General features: G+C 42.2%; 1 protein-coding gene across 3 annotated transcripts in view; it reads right to left on the bottom strand.

Annotated features, from left to right (window-relative positions):
* lifra (LIF receptor subunit alpha a) overlaps positions 1 to 21183 on the bottom strand; it is a 176285-nt gene that overhangs the window by 12305 nt on the left and 142797 nt on the right. For all 3 annotated transcript variants that reach the window (XM_059974237.1, XM_059974239.1, XM_059974238.1), the window contains exons 11-19: positions 19815 to 19981; positions 17981 to 18126; positions 17234 to 17399; positions 16283 to 16350; positions 14593 to 14803; positions 11627 to 11809; positions 8806 to 8907; positions 4712 to 4879; positions 1340 to 1495 (exon numbers count right to left, since the gene is read on the bottom strand). In XM_059974237.1, the coding sequence (XP_059830220.1) occupies positions 1340 to 1495; positions 4712 to 4879; positions 8806 to 8907; positions 11627 to 11809; positions 14593 to 14803; positions 16283 to 16350; positions 17234 to 17399; positions 17981 to 18126; positions 19815 to 19981 (1367 nt within the window). The remainder of the gene's footprint in view (positions 1 to 1339; positions 1496 to 4711; positions 4880 to 8805; positions 8908 to 11626; positions 11810 to 14592; positions 14804 to 16282; positions 16351 to 17233; positions 17400 to 17980; positions 18127 to 19814; positions 19982 to 21183) is intronic.

The following is a 21183-nucleotide window of genomic DNA, read 5'->3' as shown; positions in this document are numbered from 1 at the left end:
ACCTTGTCAAAGGCCTTTTGAAAGTCCAAATATACAGCATCAACTGCATCCCCTTTATCTATCCTACTTGTAATCTCAAAGAATTCCAACAGAATTCATCAGGCAGGGTTTTCCCTGAAGGAAACCATGCTGATTTTCTACCATCTTGTCCTGTGTCATCAAGTACTCCATCACCTCTGAATCTAACTTCTTCCCACCCACTGGGTCAGACTAACTGGTCTATAATTTCCTTTTTGCTGCCTTCTCCCTTTCTAAAAGAATGGAGTAATATTTGCAATTTCCCAGTCCTCTGGCACCATGCCAAAGTCCAATGATTTTTGAAAGATATTTCTAATGCCACCACAATCTCTAATGCCTGTTACCATGATCTAACCTCTCTCAGAACCCTGGGGTGCAGTTCATCTGCTCCGGGTGATTTATGTACCTTTAGGTCTTTCAGTTTTTTGAGCATCTTCTCTCTTGTAACAGTAACTACACCCACTTCTCTTCCTTCACACACTACAACAGGCATACTGCTAGTGTCTTCCACAGTGAACATACATACTCAGCAGCCACTTTATTAGGTATAGGAGGTACCAGAAAAAATGGCTAATGAGTGCATTTTATTGGGTTTTTATCTAATGAATAAAGGTCGGGCCCACACTGTCTCTTCAGATTTGATATGGCCAATGACAGTGGGACTGCTGGTTTCCCAGACAGAAAACATTAAGCAAAAAAAAAGTAATTTTATCTTTGCATTTAGCTGTATCCTCTAGGACTGGATATATATATATATACACAATCGTGCATTAAGAAATGCCAAAGAACTAGAATTCTGTGCAACCAATGCTATATTTCTGTTTCAGGTGTGGCATTTACAAACGCACAATATTGTCTTCCATTGGTAAACAACCCCAATTAGAAAATATCAGTGTAGAGCAAAATGACAAGATGGCTGCCTTCAACAGAAGTAATTTAATGTCTGCAAAATTCAAACATCGTGATGAGCTGTTAAATAAATCAATTTTCATCCCCTTCCCATTGACTTTGGTTGGAGATGTCAGGTCCGGAAAACCTATTGTTGTGCTCTGTGGCCATGAGTATACTTAAAGCAGAGGCTGATGGGCCTTCAGTGCCTCAAAGATTATGGGGAAGAGTTGAGGCGGAAATTACATCAGCCATGATGGAATGATGGAGCACACTTCAATAGCCTAATTCTGTTCCTAAGTTACTGATGGTAGAGCAGGTTCAAAGCTCCTTAATGATCCACAAAGAAGCACAAATTACATCAAAGAAACATTGGACCCAACAACACAGCTCTAGCAGGCTGCCAAGCCTTGACTGTCTCCTGTGGACTTACGGCTGTTCGGCGTGGTCACGGTGACTGCATCGCTGGGACCGTCCCCTCCTTTGGTAAATGCTCTAACTCCAATGTTGTATGTGATTCCTGGTTCAAGGCCTAAAATCTTGAACGCCCGCTTGTCAGGATGAAGGATGACATTAGCCGACTCATTGCCTGTGGCAGTGACAGAAACATAAGGTCAGACCGCTGGGCCTGGAGTGCAGTAGACTGATAAACCAACTCTTCTGAGAGAGTTTTCCAGTTATCCCATTTTCCCACTGATCTGAAGATTCATCCACCCACTTCCCTTCCAAAGTTGGCTACTGAATCTGGTTTTATTTTGTATTTATTTCTAGATAAATCATGGTAACAGGCTTTTGCAGCCAACGAGTCCATGCCACTCAATGTGCCCATTTATGTAGCAGTTATCGGAATGCTTTACAGCATCAGCAACACAAGTCTAATTCCTGACAACAATTTGAATGTTCTCCCCATGACTGGGAGTTCTGGTTGCCTCCCATATTTAAAAGACGTATGGGTTAGTAACTTTTGGGTGTGCTACATTGGCGATAGAAGCGTGGCGACAGTTGTGGGCTGCCCCCAGCACATCCTCGGACTGTGTTGGTCATTGACACTAATAACACATCTCACTATGTTTTGATGTACAAATAAAGCTAAGCTTTTTTAAAAATAAAATCTGTATGTCTTTGCAATGTGGGAGGAAACCCACACAGTCACAGGGAGAACATACGAACTCCTTCCATACAGTGGCGGAATTAAACCCAGGTCACTGGCTCTGTAATAGCTTACACTATTTGTTACCCCATTCAACTTCGTTCCACACTTCAGTCCCTTAAGCCCAGGCAACATTCAAGTAAATCTCCTCTGCACTCAAAAGTTTAAAGACTCCTGATTCGATGTTCTCTCAAGGTGCTCTCCTGCTTCTTTTAAAAAATACCTCAAGGATCTGTCCAATTTCAGCTTCCTAAACCTAACGCTTATTTTCCCTGTTGATTAAATTTAAGTTGCCCACTTCTCCTACAAGCTTGCTGGCACTGAACTAAACTGGTTAGACTGGTATCACACTGAGAGGGTAGATCACCCATGGTAGAGGGCAGAGGTTTAAGGTGAGAGGGAGGGTTAAGTTTCACACGGTGTAGCTGGTACCTGGAATGAGCTGCCAGAGGTGGTGGTGGAAGCAGGAACGGTAACAACATTTAAAGGGCATCTGGGCAGGTACTTGAATGAGCAGGGCATACTGGGACTGATATAGAAAAGGCATGATGGTTAGCACATACATGGTGGGCCGAAATGCCTTTTTGTGAATGGCAGCAATGCTTCGCTACCAGATGAACTCAACACCTTCTATGCCCACTTTGAAAGGAAGAACACAGCTACAGCTGTGAAGATCCCTACTGCACCTGATGACCCTGTGATCTCTGTCTCAGAGGTCAATATTAGGCTATCTTTAAAGAGAGTGAACACTTGCAAGGCTGAAGGTCCCGATGGAGTACCTGGTAAGGCTTTGAAAGCCTGTGCCAACCAACTAGTGGGAGTATTCAAGGACATTTTCAACCTCTCACTGCTATGGGCAGAAGTTCCCACTTGCTTCAAAAAGGCAAAAATTATACCAGTGCCTAAGAAGAATAATGTGGGCTGACTTAATGACTTTCGCCTGGTAGCACTCACATCAGCAGAGGTTTGAGAGGTTGGTCATGACTAGGCTGAACTCCTGCCTCAGTAAGGACCTGGACCCATTGTAATTTGCCTAGCACCACAATAGATCAACGACAGATGCAATCTTAATGGCTCTCCACACAGCTTTAGACCACCTGGACAACACAGACACTTATTTCAGGATGCTGTTCATCGGCTATAGCTCAGCATTTAATACCATCATTCCCACAATCCTGATTGAGAAGTTACAGAACCCGGGCCTCTGTACCTCACTCTGCCAATGGATCCTGGACTTCCTCACCGGAAGACCACAATCTGTGCAGATTGGTGATAACATCTCCTCCTCACTGACGATCAACACTGGCACTCCTCAGGAGTGTGTGCTTAGCCCACTGATCTACTCTCTTATACCTATGACTGTATGGCTATGCATAGCTCAAATGCCATCTATAAATTTACTGATGATACAGCCACTGTTGGTAGAACCTCAGGTGGTGATAAGAGGGTGTACAGGAGTGAGATATGCCAACTAGTGGAATGGTGCCGCTGCAACAAACTGGCACTCAACGTCAGTAAGACAAAAGAGCTTATTGTGGACTTCAGGAAGGGTAAGACGAGGGAACACGTACCAATCCTCATAGAGAGATCAGAAGTGGAGAGAGTGAGCAGCTTCAAGTTCCTGGGTGTTAAGATCTGAGGATCTAACCTGTTCCCAACATATCGATGCAGTTATAAAGAAAGCAAGACAGTAGCTATACTTCATTAGGAGTTTGAAGAGATTTGGCATGTCAACAAATACACTCAAAAACTTCTATAGATGCACCATGGAGAGCATTCTGACAGGCTTCATCACTGTCTGGTATGGGGGTGGGGGGCTACTGCACAGGACCAAAAGAAGCTGCAATGGGTTGTAAATCTAGTCAGCTCCATCTAGAGTACTACCCTAATTTGTACGGTACTAGCCAACAAAGTACCCAGAACACCTACAGGGAGCGGTGTCTCAGAAAGGCAGCGTTAATTATTAAGGATCTCCAGCACCCAAGGCTTGATCTTTTTGCACTGTTACTGTCAGGTAGGAGGCACAGAAGCCTAAAGGCACACACTCAGTGATTCAGGAACAGCTTCTTCCCCTCTGCCATCTGATTCGTAAATGGTTATTGAATCCTTGAACACTACCTCACTTTTTAAAATATACAGTATTTCTGTTACTTTGCATGTTTTTTAATCTATTCAATATATGTATACTGTAATTGATTTACTTACTTAGTATTATTATATTTTTCTCTTCTATATTATGTATTGCATTGAACTGCTGCTGCTAAGTTACAAATTTCATGTCACATACTGGTGATAATAAACCAAATTATGATTATATGCTGTATAATTCCACAATTCTATACTGGGAGACTAGAAATAGAGGTCACAGGTTGAAAGGTTCAATATGTATACAGTTTAGCATGGACTAGATGGGTCGAAGGGCCTGTTTCTGTGCTGTTGTGTTCTATGACTATGATTCAGTTTCATGTGCAGCCGAACTGCCAGATTGACTGCTTTCAAACCACCAGAGCAACAGAATTCAAACCATGTGGTCATATGGCATGTGGTCACTGCTGCCTCAAATGTGTGAGATGTACAATCTGGACAAATAGCACCATGTGGCTCCACATGGAAAATGTGAGAGAAACCTTTCAAGATCAATTCTTGTACATTTACCCATATTTGCTGGCTTGTTTGTTGTTGAGTTATTGCGGTATTTACTGTAATAAATCTTGAACCCCTCAATGAACCCGCGTTGCTTCTCCAAAGGAATGCTTTTCCACTTGATCTGCACTGAATCTCCAGTGGTTTTGTTGATCATCACTTTTGGAGCTTCAGCTGGGGCTAAGGAACATAAAAAGATTAGTGATTTTACAACAGCTCCAGTCAGAACAGCGATCAGTTTAATCAGTCCACACATTTTTTTCTCAACACAATGGTTAAAAGACAAGGGATGAAAATGGCACTTAGCTCCCTATTACATTTCAGAACCCACTGGCATGGTGAACATAAAACAGTACATCCAGAATCTCACTCACTTCCTCTGGCCCAAGCACAAATTCCATTCTTTGTCCTTGAGTCGTACTCACCGTGGTTTCAAGCATTCAGGCTTGGAGCCAGAAACAGCCAGGAATGAAAATGAAATGAATTCACTACTTCAACACATTAGGAACACAAAAAATTTGCAGGTATTGACAATCAACTTGAACGTTACAATGAAAATGACAATTTGGAGGATGCACTCGCACACAAACAACACCCTAGATCAGAATTGGACCAGGTATCTGGTACTGAGAGACAATAATTTTATCAACAGTGCCACAAAGTTAATAATGAAGCTGTTTTAACTAATCTGTGAGATACAGAGTATCCTGGTCAATAATTCATTGCATCAATAAGATCAACCTGTCAATTCCATGACTCAGAGATAATTATTTTATATCTTCGGTGTTTTTTTGGTTTAGGCTTTCATTAATTTTCCTAAACTGTAAACTGTTATATCTATTTCTCACCAAAATCACTGCCAGATTCATAAATAAATTGAGTACAGGAGATGGGATGTTTTGTTGAAATTGGATAAGACATTGGTGAGACCTAATTTGGAGAATTGTGTCCAGTTTTGGTCACCTACCTAGAGGAAAGATGTAAATATGATTGAAAAGAGTACACAGAAATTTTACAAGAGGTTGCCAGTATTTGAGGAACTGAGTTATAGGGAACAGTTCAATAGGTTAGGACTTTATTCTCTGGAGCATAGGAGAATGAGGGGAGATTTATTAGAGTTATAACGAACTATGAGGTATAAGTAGGGTTAAAAACAATCAGGCTTTTCCCCATTGAGGTTAGGTGAGACTACATTTTGGAGATAGTGATCACAATTCTATCTCCTTTACAATAGCATTGGAGAGTGATAGGAACAGACAAGTTAGGGAAACGTTTACTTGGAGTAAGGGGAACTATGAGCCTATCAGGCAGGAACATGGAAGCATAAATTGGAAACAGATGTTCTCAGGGAAAGGTACAGAAGAAATGTGGCAAATGTTCAGGGGATATTTGCGTGGGGTTCTGTGTAGATACATTCCAATGAGACAGGGAAAGGATGGTAGGGTACAGGAACCATGGTGTACAAAGGCTGTTAGGTAATGATAGAGATCTAGAAGATTATAAGGCTAACAGGAAGGAGCTTAAGAATGAAATTAGGAAAGCCATGAGTCATGAGACAGGGTTCATGAGAAGGCTTGGCGGACAGGATTAAGGAAAATCCCAAGGCATCCGTCAAATATGTGAAGAGCAAGAGTATAAGACATTAGAGAATAGGACCAATCAGGTATTGACAAAGGAAAAGTGTGTATAGAACTGGAGGAGATGGCAGAGGTACTTAATGAATACTTTACTTTAGTATTCACTACAGAAAAGGATCTTGGCGATTGTAGGGGTGACTTGCAGCAGACTGAAAAGCTTGAGCATGTAGATATTAAGGAAGAGGATGTGCAGGAGCTTTTGGAAAGCATCAAGTTGGATAAGTCACCAGGAACGGACAGGATGTACCCCAGGCAACAGTGGGAAGTGCGGGAGGAGATTGCTGAGCCACTGGCGATGATCTCTGCATCATCAATGAGGATGGGAGAGGTTCCAGAGGACTGGAGGGTTGCAAAGTTGTTCCCTTATTCGAGAAAGGGAGTAGTGATAGCCCAGGAAATTACAGTCCAGTGAGACGTACTACAATGGTTGGTAAACTGATGGAAAAGTTCCTGAGAGGCAGGATTTATGAACATTTGGAGAGGCATAATATGATTAGGAATAGTCAACATGGCTTTGTCAAAGGCAGGTTGTGCCTTATGAGCCTGTTTGAATTTTTTGAGGATTTGACTAAACAAATTGAAGGTAGAGCCGTAGGTGCAATGTATATGGATTTTAGCAAGGCATTTGATAAGGTACCCCATGCAAGGTTTATTGAGAAAGTAAGGAGGCATGGGATCCAAGGAGACATTGCTTTGTGGATCCAGAACTGGCTTGCCCACAGAAGGCAAAGAGACGGGTCATATTCTGCATGGAGGCCGGAGAACAGTGATGTACCTCAGGTATCTGTTCTGAGACCCTTATTCTTTGTGATTTTTATAAATGACCTGGATGAGGAAGTGGAGGGATGGGTTAGTAAATTTGCTAATGACACAAAGGTTGGGGGTGCTGTGGATAGTGTGGAGGGCTGTCAGAGGTTATAGCGGTTCATTGATAGGATGCAAAACTGGGCTGAGAAGTAGCAGATGGAGTTTAACCTAGATAAGTGCATAGTGGTTCATTTTAGTAGGTCAAATATGATGGCAGAATATATCATTAAAGGCAAGACTCATGGCAGTGTGGAGGATCAGAAGGATCTTGGGGTCCAAGTCCATAAGACACTCAAAGCTGCTGCGCAGGTTGACTCTGTGGTTAGCAAGGCATCCAGTGCATTGGCCTTCATCAATCGTGGGATTGAGTTTAAGAGGTAATGTTGCAGCTATATAGGACCCTGGTCAGACCCCACTTGGAGACCAGTTCTGGTCACCTCACTACACGCTGCATCCGCAAAGGAAACAACATTATGAAGGACCCCATGCACCCCTCATACAATCTCTTCTCCCTCCTGCCGTCTGGAAAAAGGCTCCGAAGCATTTGGGCTCTCACAACCAGACTATGTAACAGTTTCTCCCCTAAGCTATCAGACTCCTCAATACCCAGAGCCTGGACTGACACCTTGCCCTGTTGTCCTGTTTATTATTTATTGTAATGCCTGCACTGTTTTTGTGCACTTTATGCAGTCCTGTGTAGGTATGTAGACTAGTGTAGCTTTCTCCATGTTGTTTTTTTAATGTAGTTCGGTCTAGTTTTTTGTACTATGTCATGTAACACCATGGTCCTGAAAAACACTGTCTCATTTTTACTATGTACTGTACCAGCAGTTATGGTTGAAATGACAATAAAAGTGACTTGACTTGGAAGGACATGGAAACCATAGAAAGGGTGCAGAGGAGATTTACAAGGATGTTGCCTGGATTGGGGAGCATGCCTTATGAGAATAGGTTGAGTGAATTTGGCCTTTTCTCCTTGGAGCGACAGAGGATGGGAGGTGACCTGATAGAGGTGTACATGGTAATGGGAGGCACTGATCGTTTGGATAGCCAGAGGCTTTTTCCCCAGGGCTGAAATGGCTAACACAAGAGGGCACAATTTTAAGGTGCTTGAAGTAAGTACAGAGGAGATGTTAGGGGCAAGTTTTTCTTCCCAGAGAGTGGTGAGTGCATGGAATGGGCTGCTGGCAGCAGTGGTGGAGGCGGAAATGAAAGGGGCTTTTAACAGACCCCTGAATGGATACATGGAGCTTAGAAAAATAGGACATGGGTAAGCCTAGGTAGGTCTAAGGTAAGAGCATGTTCGGCACAGCTTTGTGGGCTAAAGGGCCTGTACTGTGCTGTAGGTTTTCTATGTTTCTATGCTTACATCATGGGTTGAATGAAAGGTGGATGGTTTAAGGGGAACCTGAGGCGGAATTTCTTCACTCAGAGGATGGTGAGAGTGTGATGGGAGTAGGCAGATTAGCTTGGCATGGATTAAATTGGCTGAAGAGCCTGCTGAATTGCTCTATGACTATGATTCTATTCCCCAAGTCCCAACTAAAACTAGTAAATTTATTAGATAAGCAGAGCTGGCACCAATGCCTTTAAACAGCAGTTGGTTACTTGTCAACACTTGGGAGGTATCGAACATTGATGTCCTGTGGTTGCTCTCCTTACCGAGTTCACGTGTGTACCCAAGCAGCTTCTTCAGAACGTGATCCCCATCTTCCCTGCACTCGTACACCTCAAGTGCGTACTGCACACCAGGTTGGAAGGCTTCTGTTTAAAACACAATTACAGATCCAGTCAGTGATAAGCACAAGGACAGTTGCATTTGAAATGCAACTTCTGAATGCACAAGGCTTGATCAGTAAGTTTATGGAGGACACAGAAACAGGTGTTGTTGAAAGTGAAGAAAGTTATCGTAGAAAGTGGGTATTGAGAAGTGGCAAATGGATTGTGGTTTAGGCCGATGTGAGATGATGCATTTTGGAAAATCAAACCATATAGGTACTAGGGAACATAATGGAAAAGAGGGACTTGGGAGTACAAGTGCACAGTTGCCGATGGCCGTTGGCGGGGGCATCTTAATACGCTTGGCAGAGGATGGTGCTCGGAGAAGCTGTGCCAGAGGGGATGATCAGAGGTTCGACGGACTCGGGAGTCCGCTGCGGTCAGGTCACTTTCACTGTGTGCTGTGTCTGCGAGTCTGGGTTCGATGGAGCTTTCATTGTGTGCTGCGTCTGTGAGGCTGAGTCGGGCGGCGCCGTGGAAGTCCATAGCGGGGGTACTCCCTTCTGCCGCCGGCGTGGGATGATGAGTCAATCAGGACCCTGAGGACTTGTGGAAACTGTGTGGTGGTTTCTTTTGAACTTATAGTCTTTTAACATCTTTGGACTATTTTTACTGTGCCAATGGTCTGTTTTTTTTTTATCAATTATGCTATTGTTTACACTGTTGTAACTATATGTAATAACTATGTGGTTTTGTGCAGGTCTTGTAGCTTTAGTTTTTGGTCTTGTTTTGTCTGGTGGATTTGGAGCTCCTTTCCGGAAAACGCGCTAAGACGGTACTGCGATATTAATACACAGCAGCCTCTCCAGACTCTGGATTGGGGATTGTCAAACGTTAAGTGAATTTTCTGGTGTAGTCTGTTTTGTCCTATGCTTTTGTGATATCATTCTGGAGGAACGTTGTCTCATTTTTTAACTGCATTGCATTTGTGGTTTCTAAATGACAATAAACTGAACCTGAATAGTTCATTGAAAGCGGTGTCACCATTATACAGGGTGGTGAAAAAGACATTTAGTATGATGGTTTTCAGTTAGAGCACTGAGGGCACAAGCAAGGACATTATATTGCATTTGAGAAAATCACTGATGAGGCCCCAATAGTGTGAATTAGAGATCAGTGCTAGCTGCAAAAATAAAAGGGTTCTAATAGTAGACAATTTTAACTTCTAGCTAGGCCCATGTTCCTCTAAACCTTTCATATCCATATACTTGTCTAACTATTTGTTAAACACTGTAATTGGACCCACCTCAGACTGTGGTGGTCGTTGACGTAAATGACACATTTCACTGTATGTTTCGATGTACATGTGACAAATAAAGCTAATCTTTAATCTAATATTTTTCTCCTTAAATGGAGGCATAGAGGACAAGAGCAAGGAATTTGTAATAATTGTAAAATAGTGCTATGCCCATTTCTAGGCAATACACTAGACAGATAAGGCTTTGGAGAAGGTACATGAGAGATCTATCTGAATGATTCCTTCTGCACGATGTTAAATTGACTTATTATTGTCACACATACTGAGGTATAGTGAAAAACTAATTTGCAGGTCACCCCTATAGATCATTTCATTACACGGTGCACTGAGGTAGCACACAGGAAAACAATAACAGAATATAGAAAGTGTTACAGTTACTGAGAAAGTGTAGTGCAGGCTGACAATGAAGTGCAAGGGTATTATGAGGTAGATGAGGTAGATGGTCAAGAGTCCATCTTAATATATCATATCATACTAGGAGATTGTTCAATACTCTGAGGACAGTGGGATAGAAATGGTACATGCTTTCAGGCTTTTGTATCTTTTGCCCGATGAGAGGAGGAAGAAGAGAAAATGTCACGGCTGGGAGAGGTCTTTGAGTATGTTGGCTGCTTTACTGAGGCAATAATAACTACAGACAAAATCCATGGACAGGAGGCTGGTTTCTGTGATGTGCTGAGCTGTGTTCACAACTCTCTGCAGTTTCTTGTGGTCTTGGGCACAGCAGTTGCAATACCAAGCTATGACGCATTGGGATTGGATGCTTTCTGTGGTGCATCGTTAAAAACTGGCAAAGGTCAAAAGGGGGCACGCTGTATTTCTTTAGCCTCCTGAGGAAATAGAGGCTGGTAAGCTTTCTCAGCCATGGTGGTGACGTGCTTAGACCAGGAGGGTCTATTGACGAGTGGGTGAGCTGAGGAACATTGATCTGAGAGGTATTAAAAACATGAAACGTAAAATCAGAGCAGATGGAGAGAATCTGCTTCCTCTGATGAAAGGAATCAAGTACTAACAGACTCAAAATGAAGGCAATTGGTACAATAACCAAAAGCGAGATGACTATTTAAACACAGTGAGTGATTCAGGTCTGGAATGCACACAGTGAGGTAGATCAAAGTAAATTTATGGCAACATCTATGTTACCATATCCTTCACTGAGATTCATTTTCTTTCAGAAAAAGAAAGAAACAAAAGGATCAGTGAAGAACTACACAAAGACAGACAAACAATCAATGTGGAGGCTGATTCAATGTAATGTTCTATAGGGAGCACAAAGTAGTTTTGGGGATATGAAAGTGGATTGTGGAATGGGAGTACTCAATTGCTCTCAGTGGTATTAGGGCTTCCTTTTACTCTTCACCGGGGTACTGACAGCGGGCAAAAACAAGACAGCAATCACACACACACACACACAAACTAAATCACTCATCAGTATGAAAAACATACCTGATTTTATAGTGGCACCTGTTGTATTTGAAGGAAATTTACGCCAATCCACCTTACACACAGGAAAGCTCAAGGACTCACACCACTGTACAGTATAGCCACAGTTCTCAGCCTGGAGCTTGGGCCAAGTCACACTGAATCCATCCCTAAAACCAGCAGTTTTCTCAAAGGTCATATTTTCATCTAGAAAGAAATGGAGGTAAATATAAATATGTTCAAATCAAATTTATTATCTAAGTACATACTGTATATGTCACCATATGGAGTACAACCCTGAGATTCATTTCCTTCCTGACATTCACTATAAGGATTACAGATGGATTTAGACAAATTGGAAGAATGGGCAAAAAAGTGGCAGTTGGAATACAGTGTTGTGAAATGTACAATAATGCATTTTGCTAAAAGGTTGAGTCTGTGGTAAAGGCAGCAAATGCAATGTTGGCATTTATTTCAAGGGGAATAGAATATAAAAGCAAGGAGATAATGCTGAGGCTTTATAATACAGTAGTCAGGTCATGCTTAGAGTATTATCAATAGTTTTGGACCCCATATCTAAGAAATAATGTGTTGTCACTGTCATTTGGGCTAGTTAGAAGAGTGGGCTGAACAATGGCAAATGGAGTTTAATGCTAATAGTGTGAGGTGCTACATTTTGGTAGGAATAATCCAAATAGGACATACATGGTAAATGGTAGGGCACTGAAAAATGCAGTAGAACAGAGTGATCTAGGAATAATGGTGCATAGTTCCCTGAAGGTGGAATCTCATGTGGACAGGGTGGTGAAGAAAGCTTTTGGTATGCTGGCCTTTATAAATCAGAGCATTGAGTATAAGAGTTGGGATGTAATGTTAAAATTGTACAAGGCATTGGTAAGGCCGAATTTGGAGTATTGTGTACAGTTCTGGTCACCAAATTATAGGAAAGATGTCAACAAAATAGACAGAGAAGATTTACTAGAATGTTACCTGGGTTTCAGCACCTAAGTTACAGGGAAAGGTTGAACAAGTTAGGTCTTTATTCTTTGGAACGTTGAAGGTTGAGGGGGGACTTGATAGAGGTATTTAAAATTATGAGGGGGATAGATCGAGTTGACACGGATAGGCTTTTTCCATTGAGAGTAGGGAAGATTCAAACAAGAGGACATGAATTGAGAGTTAGGGGGCAAAAGTTTAAGGGTAACACAAGGGGGAATTTCTTTACTCAGAGAGTGGTAGCTGTGTGGAATGAGCTTCCAGTAGAAGTGGTAGAGGCAGGTTCGGTATTGTCATTTAAAGTAAAATTTGAATAGGTATATAGACTGGAAAGGAATGGAGGGTTATGGGCTGAGTGCGGGTCAGTGGGACTAGTTGAGAGTAAGCGTTGGCACGGACTAGAAGGGCCGAGATGGCCTGTTTCCGTACTGTAATTGTTATATGGTTATATGAGAGAGTCCAGAGGAGGTTTGTGAGGATGATTCTGGGAATGAAGGGGTTAATATATGAGGAGTGTTTGGCAGCTTTGGGCCTGTACTCACTAGAATTTAGAAGAATGTGAGGGGATCTCATTAAAACCTACCGAATGTTGAAAGGACTAGATAAGGTGGATGTGGAGAGGATGTTCCCTATGGTGGGAATGTCCAAAGCTACCGGCACAGCCTCAAAATTGAGGGGAAACACTTCACATCAGAGATAAGGAGGAATTTTTTTTAGCCAGAGTAATGAATCAATGGAATACTCTGCCACAGACAGCTGTGGAGGCCAAGACCGTGGGTATATTTAAAGCAAAAATTGACAATGTCCTAATCACTCAGGGCATCAAAGGTAATGGCGAGAAAGCAGCTGTATGGTGTGAGTGGGATCTGCGATCAGCCATGATACAATGGCAAAGCAGACTCAATGGGCTGAATGGCCTAATTCTGCTATGTCTTATGGCTTTATAAATAGAAAGAAACAATCCAATCAATGAAAAACCACACATGACAGAGACTGTCAACCAATGTGCAAAAGACAACAAACCATGCAAACACACAGAAAATAATAAACAAACAATCGAATATCAAGAGCACAAGTTTTAGAGTCCTTAAAATTGAGTTCATAGGTTGTGGAAATAGTTCAGTGATGGGGTGTGTGAAGTTATCCCCTCTGGTTCAGGAGCCTGATGGTTAAGGATGCAAGGGCTTCTTCTTTCATGTTACTTGCTAAGGCCTATAATAAAATGGCTTCTCTGTAATGTTAACTGCTGAGGTAGTGAGTTCTCTGTGTAGCAGCATGTTTGGGTTATAATTGACAATGGGGCTTTGAAATTCAGTGTTCACCAATAGAAGAGATGTTATTCTTTATGTCTGTGTGAAAGCTGTTAGTTTGTGCAGGCTTCGGGGAGAAGGCGCAAGGAGGATGAAGAGAGAAGACACGGTTTGAGGAAACGGTGGGTGGAGAGACCCTCTGGGCCCTGGGCTCGGGGCAGGAGCCCAGAGTTGGCAATGGTCAAAGGAAGATGAGTGAAGAGAAAAATCCGTGAGCGCCAACGATTTGTGCACTGGACTGTCTAAGGAGATTATTGGTGCCCTTTTATTTTATATTTTGTTTCTCTACTAACCCCATTGTCAAATATAAAATCTTAATCGTTTAACCGCACATCGTGCACTGCTGGTTATTTCGGGGTACTGATGCTACACAGGGGACATCACACACAGCATCCACCCAAACGAGAGTGCTAAGGTTTGGCCAGGCAGGGGGTTATCACCGTGTGATCATGCCACTAGGCAAAGCAAGTGTTACAAGGGTAGTAACTGTTCCTGAACCTGGTGGTGTGGACTTGGTTCTCCTGTACCTCCTGCCTGATGGTGACAGCAAGAACAGCATATGGTCTGGATGGTGGGGGTCCCTGATGATGGATGCTGCTTTCTTCAAATCGGTCGAATTCAGAGAGCACTTGATTGAAGAGGAGCAGATAATCCCACTGATCAGACTTGGAGTTTAACACTCACCATCTTGCTGTGGAGGGATTTTGATCACAGAAGACAACGATGTTCCTGCCTCGTTCTGAGCCACAACAGTGATAATGTAGCCAGCTTGGTCTAGATGAATTTGTACATCTGTTCCATGGACATGAGTGCTATTGATCAAAGCACTTCCCATTTTTGACCAAGATACATTATAAAATAAAATTGGACCATTCGCCTCCTTGGGTGACAGTGGCTACAATGGGCAGAGAAAATTTGAGATTAAAGTAGATTATTATACTTTACTAATCCTTAAATCTTTTTAAGGACCAATAGAAAACTTGGTCCAGCTGAAATGCAATTCCTCTCTCAATTTCAACTGAGATTCTGATTTATTTATCACTTGAACATCAAAACATGCAGTGAAATGTGTTGTTTTCATTAACTAAGAACATGCTGGGAACAGCCATGTGTCACCACACATTCTAGCACCAGCATAACATACGCACAAAGTTCACCAGAACAGTCCATGCAACAAAACAGCAGCAGCTAAACTTTGCCACTTTCCCACCCACCTACATCCTTACATTCACAGACAGGTCACCAACCCCAAGACATGCCCCAGACTCTCAAGCTTGCAGATCAGGCCTCTACCTCCAGTCCCTAGCCCGTTATCACAGACCTTATTTCCAGTCCGTGGCCCACATTACAGAATCCACTTCCAGTCCCTTATCCAAACTTACAGACTCTACATCCAGTGTATGGCCAACATTTAGACTCAACCTTTGGGCCTCTACCTCCAGTCCCTGGCCCACATTCACAGACTCTACCTCCAGTAACTGGCCCACATTCACAGACTCTACCTCCAGTAACTGGCCCACACTTACAGACTTGACCTTCGGGCCTCTACCTTCAGTCCCTGGCCCACATTCACAGACTCCACCTCCTGTCCCTGGCCCACATTCACAGACTCCACCTCCTGTCCCTGGCCCACATTCACAGACTCCACCTCCAGTCCCTGGCCCACATTCACAGACTCCACCTCCAGTCCCTGGCCCACATTCACAGACTCCACCTCCAGTCCCTGGCCCACATTCACAGACTCCACCTCCTGTCCCTGGCCCACATTCACAGACTCCACCTCCTGTCCCTGGCCCACATTCACAGACTCCACCTCCAGTCCCTGGCCCACATTCACAGACTCCACCTCCAGTCCCTGGCCCACATTCACAGACTCCACCTCCAGTCCCTGGCCCACATTCACAGACTCCACCTCCAGTCCCTGGCCCACATTCACAGACTCCACCTCCAGTCCCTGGCCCACATTCACAGACTCCACCTCCAGTCCCTGGCCCACATTCACAGACTCTACCTCACAAGCTCTGGACCTCAACATTTTGTTTTACCCTCAGGACTTGTTATTCATAGGCTTGACCTTTGGAATCCTACCAAAGATATTCCCCTTCTCCTATACATCCCTTCTTCTCCTTCTCTGCAACTTTACACTAACTTGTTCTCTCTAGTCCTAGTACTGATGAAGGGCCTTCATCCTGAAACATTAAATCTGTTTCTTTTTCCACCAATGCAATGTTGCCTGACCTGCTGGTGTGTTTCCAAACGAACAAATCTTTGAACAACAAAGTGTCAATACCCTATCCATTTTTTCTTTCATTCATTAGACTTCTATGATGCATCTTTCAAGACTTGCATCTTGAGTTTTCTTGTTGCTCCTTACCTTCCAGTAAATGATCACAGTGCGGTTTGGCAGAATTATTCTCCATACATCCAGGCCCACTGAAGGTGCTGCAATGACAAACAATTTGTGAGGGAAGAAACAGACAGAAGTGAAACTTCTTCGCATTTCTTGCAGCTCTATAAAACCCTGACTAGACTACACAAAGTACTGTGTTCACTTCTGGCTGTCTCATTATAGAAGGATGTGGTAGCTTTCAAAAGGGAGCAGGGGAGATTTACCAGGATGCTGCTTGGATTAGAGAGTATGTCTTATGAAGATGGGTTGAGAGAGCTGGGGATTTTCACTTGAGAGCGAAGGAGGATGAGCGATGACTTAATGGAGATGTACAAAATGATAAGAGGCATACATAGATGAAAAGCCAGAGACAGGGCAGAAACAGCTAATATAAGGGACATCGTTTTAAGGTTATTGGAGGAAAGTATAGGGGGAACGTCAGGGTTAGTTTTGTTTTTACAAGAGTAGAGGTTGCATGGAAAACCCTGCTGGGGTGATGGTGGAAGTAGTTACATTAGCAACACTTAAGAGACTCTTAGGTAGGCACATAGATGAAAGAAAAACAGAAGGCTATGTAGGAGGAAAGGGTTTGATTGATCTTAGAGTAGGTTCAATGGTCAGCACAACATCATGGACCAAAGGGCCTGTGCAGTGCTGTAATGTTCTATGTTGCATATGCAGTCCTTATCCTGGCAGTATGTGGAGGGAATTTTATTTTGTATCAAACAAGTACAGTGTCTAACTTTGTAATATCTATTTTTACACTATTTCTATTTCTACACTATTCTTGGTTGGTGCAACTGTAATTAAACCCAATTTCCCTCAGGATCAATAAAGTATGTCTATCTGTCTGTTTTAGTCTAATTAGAATGAAGAGAACACTATGGGTGTCACACATCTTGAGCCTTACAGGAAGAGCCTTTCCCAGTAACTCACCCGCAATCTTAGTTCTGACCACAGCAACATTGCTCCATTCACTCCATTTCCAAAACAGTACAGAAGAATATCGAACTTTGATAGAATACTCTGTGTTGGGTTGTAAATTATTTAATTTTATCATCTGCTGTGCATTTGTTGGTTTTCCATGCACAGAATAATTAAGCTGTAATACAGAAATATTCAGATGTTAGACAAGGAAGTATCAAATGAAAAGGCAAAATCTAAAATATAAACAAAAAGGCTGAAAATACTCATTTGATCAGGACGTTGCCTGGCCTGCCAAACTGCTAGAGGAGCCTAGCAGGTCAGGCAACATCTATGGCACCACAGTAGCATAGCTCAGGGTGGAGTTCAGAGTTCAATTCCGGCACCATATGTAAGGAGTTTGTATGTTTCTCCCTGTGAGCACATGGTTTCCACCAGCTGCTCTGATTTCCACCCACAGTCCAAAGAAGTTGCAGATAATAGGTTAATAAGTCATTGTAGCTAGGGTCAAATGGACAGTGCAGCTCATTGGAGCAGAAGCAGCTTTTCCTACACTATCAATCAATAAATTAATTAAATATTTAAACAGTAGATGATTCAGGCCAAAATCCTTCATTGGGACCTATGGGGTGAAAAAAGGTAATGGGATTACAAAGTTTATCTGAATGCAGCCAATCCCAGTAAAAAAAAATAACCATGCCACATCAGGAAAAGTGAGGGTTGAAAAAAAGATGTGCTGTTTAGGAAATATTTACTTACTGACATAGTTTGCCCAGACTCATCTTGAATCACCACCTCACAAAGCAAGTCAATGCCTATGTAATTAACCTGATCCATCCAGGTCAAAGTTATATAGTTTGATGTTGTATTTTCTTCTTTCAGCTGATGAGGAGCAAAGGGGCGAACTGGAAGGGTTAAAATAAAACATGAAAACATACCTTTTTCTCAAAACAAGTTAATGGTGCTATTCTCATCCAAGATTGCAGGGGGGGGACGGGGACTAGTGCTTTCAATTAGTCACAATACATCACATGCACTTCAGCCCAGCAGGTTGGTGCCAATCCAAACCTATCCCATCCACCTGCAAATATATTCCTCTATCCCCTGCTTGTTCACATGCCTGCCTAAATGACTCAATAGTTACTACTGTATTAGCTTCCATCATTTCCACTAATGCCCTGTTTCAGGTACCCACCATGCACTACATTAAATAAATCTTACTTCTTAAATCTCCTTTAAACTTTCCTCCCTCTCATCTTAAACTTACACCCCTAGAGTTTGACATTTCCACCCTGGAAAAAACACCATCTACCCTCTTGATGTCTCTTATAATTTTATATACCTTCTACTAGGCTGAATCCATTAGAAAATGCTCTATAGATTGGAGGGAAATTATAGGGAGATGTTGAATTCTTATGTTTTTATCCTAGGTTCAAGGAAAAGAGGCACAAAACCTATTGTTTCATGATTGTTTTATTAGACATTAACAGAAAAAAGAGAATTAGCAATGTAGAGCTGCAAAAGACTAGTAGTTAGAACAAAGAACAGAAAGTCTAAAGTTGGGGAGGCAAGTTGCCCAGCTCTTTTTATACCATAGGTAAGAAAGATCCCATTCAAATTTGTAGATAAGAATTAACCAATCACATAGCCCCAGTTCAAAAAATATGATAACAAGAGAAGCTTCCAGAATCATGCAAAGAACTGTAACCACTAGGGGGACACAATGAGTAACTGCATATACATACTGTGACCACTAGGAAACAACTAAACAGTTACATGTATATAGGTAGTTACATAAAATACGAGCAAGCAATCAGTTGTTAAACTGCAAAGAAAATAACAACTAAACGGGGGATGTCTTTTTTATTTAGCAATACAGCTTGGTGACAGACCCTTCAAACCCAACAAACCCCCACAGCCCATTTGCAGCCACGTGGCCAAGTAAACAGCTGAACGGTGATTTTATAATGACAAAGTGCTAGAAAGCACATGTTCTGTGCAAGCAATGTTACTTACATGTAGAAACTCTGTAACTTATCCTTAAAGAAATAAGAGAACTCTATTTGCTGTTTTATTTTATGGATAACCTGGTCAAATCTACTGCCGATCTATTCTGACTGGGTTGCTGCATAAGTATCAACACTTGAATGGGCTGATTGAAACGTTAAACTTCAACACAGAAGAAATATCAGCGTAGTTAGAATATAAACACGAGATTCTGCCGATGCCAGGAATGCACAGCAACACACACAAAATGTTGCAAGTATCGATGGAAGTGAATAGACAGTTGAGAATTCAGGTTGGGAACTTACATCAGAACTGGAAAGGAAGGGGGAAAGATACCAGAATAAAAAGGAGGGGGGAGGGGAAAGAGGACAAACTAGAAGGAGATCAAAGAGTTGGAGGGCAGCAGAGATCACACAGGAGGAGCAGCAAGAGAAGGTCTCACTGAACATCTGAAGATTTAGACTTCTTCAGGCTAGGCATACCTTGAAGAGACTTTACAGTACTGCAGCAAATCATAAACACAGAAGAAATACTAGAAAAGATTCTAGTAGTTAGAATATTGTTCTATTTCAGTTGATATACTTACAGACATGAGTCACATCCACAATTAAATTGGACAGTGCTTTCCCTAGTGGGTTTTTTGCATGTATCGATATATTGATTTCAGCATTCATATTTGAAATGGGAAAACTACACCAGTATTCGGGATACAGCTTTGAAGCATCCTCACATGGAAAAGAGTTCTGTGATGACCTAAAGAATGACAAATCATTAGTGATAAGGTCATCGAGTCAAAGAACACTACAGCACAGAAACAGGCCCTGTGGTTGATCTAGACCCATCAATTTACACCCAGACTATACCCCTCCCATCTATATATTTATCCAAATTTCTCTTACATGTCGAAATCAACCCCGCTTCCAGCACTCCCGCTGGCAGCTCGATCCACGCTCACATCACCCTCTGAGTAAAAAAGTGCTCCCTCATGTTCCCCTTAAAGATTTCACCTTTCACCCTTATCCATGACCTTTAGCTCTGCATTGCTTGCTTTTACCCTATCTACACCCCTCATCATTTTATATATCTCTGTCAAATCTTCCCTCATTCTCCTATGCTCTAAGGAATAAAGTCCTAACCAATTCAACCTTTCTCTATAACTCAGGTCCTCACATTATAGAAACTTAGAAAACCTACAGCACAATACAGGCCCTTCAACCATCAATGCTGTGCTGAACATGTCCTGGCAACATCCTTGCAAATTTTCTCTACATTTTCAATTTATTGATATTTTTCCTTTAGGTAGGCGACCAGTGCTACATACAATACTCCAAATCAGGTCTCACCATGATCTTTAACATAACATCCCAACTCCTGATTTATGAAGACCAATGTGCCAAGAGCTCTCTTTACGACTCTATCTACCTGTGATGTCACTTTCATCCATGTTATTGATACCTGTTGACAGCATGGCCACAAGTCAAAGTGTAGAAATGTGAAAACTCAAGTTGAGAAGTCCAGTGCACAGAAATGAAATACTCAGCCACGAAAGTCACATGCTGTTTCAAAGAGATATTTTGTCCATGTCACTGAGACAATTCCTCATATTTGAACTAATCTCATGGGAGTTTGTTCACCTAGCAGAGCAAGAAGGCTTTGATGAGAAACACAGCTCCAGGACAAAACAATGAAACACCTGCAGTATTGGTGGTGTGGTATTTAGCACCTGTGACAATGGCACAGCACAGACCAGCAATGTCCCAGCAGCTTTCAATCTGACAGTGAGATGATCATTTTGGCAGTTTCTTGCTCTTTGCTATGTTTCAGAATGAATTCCACCTGACTTCTTAAAAAGCATCTGGATAGAAAAAACTTTGCAAAATACATCACTACAAGGGTGCAGTGTAGTGTCCAGGACAAAGAAGCAGGCAGGAAAAATTACTGCGATCACTATCCTC

This window comes from Hypanus sabinus, chromosome 7 (assembly GCF_030144855.1).
Source record: "Hypanus sabinus isolate sHypSab1 chromosome 7, sHypSab1.hap1, whole genome shotgun sequence".
Taxonomy (NCBI): Eukaryota; Metazoa; Chordata; class Chondrichthyes; order Myliobatiformes; family Dasyatidae; genus Hypanus; species Hypanus sabinus.
This window is presented reverse-complemented; position numbering and strand designations above follow the sequence as displayed.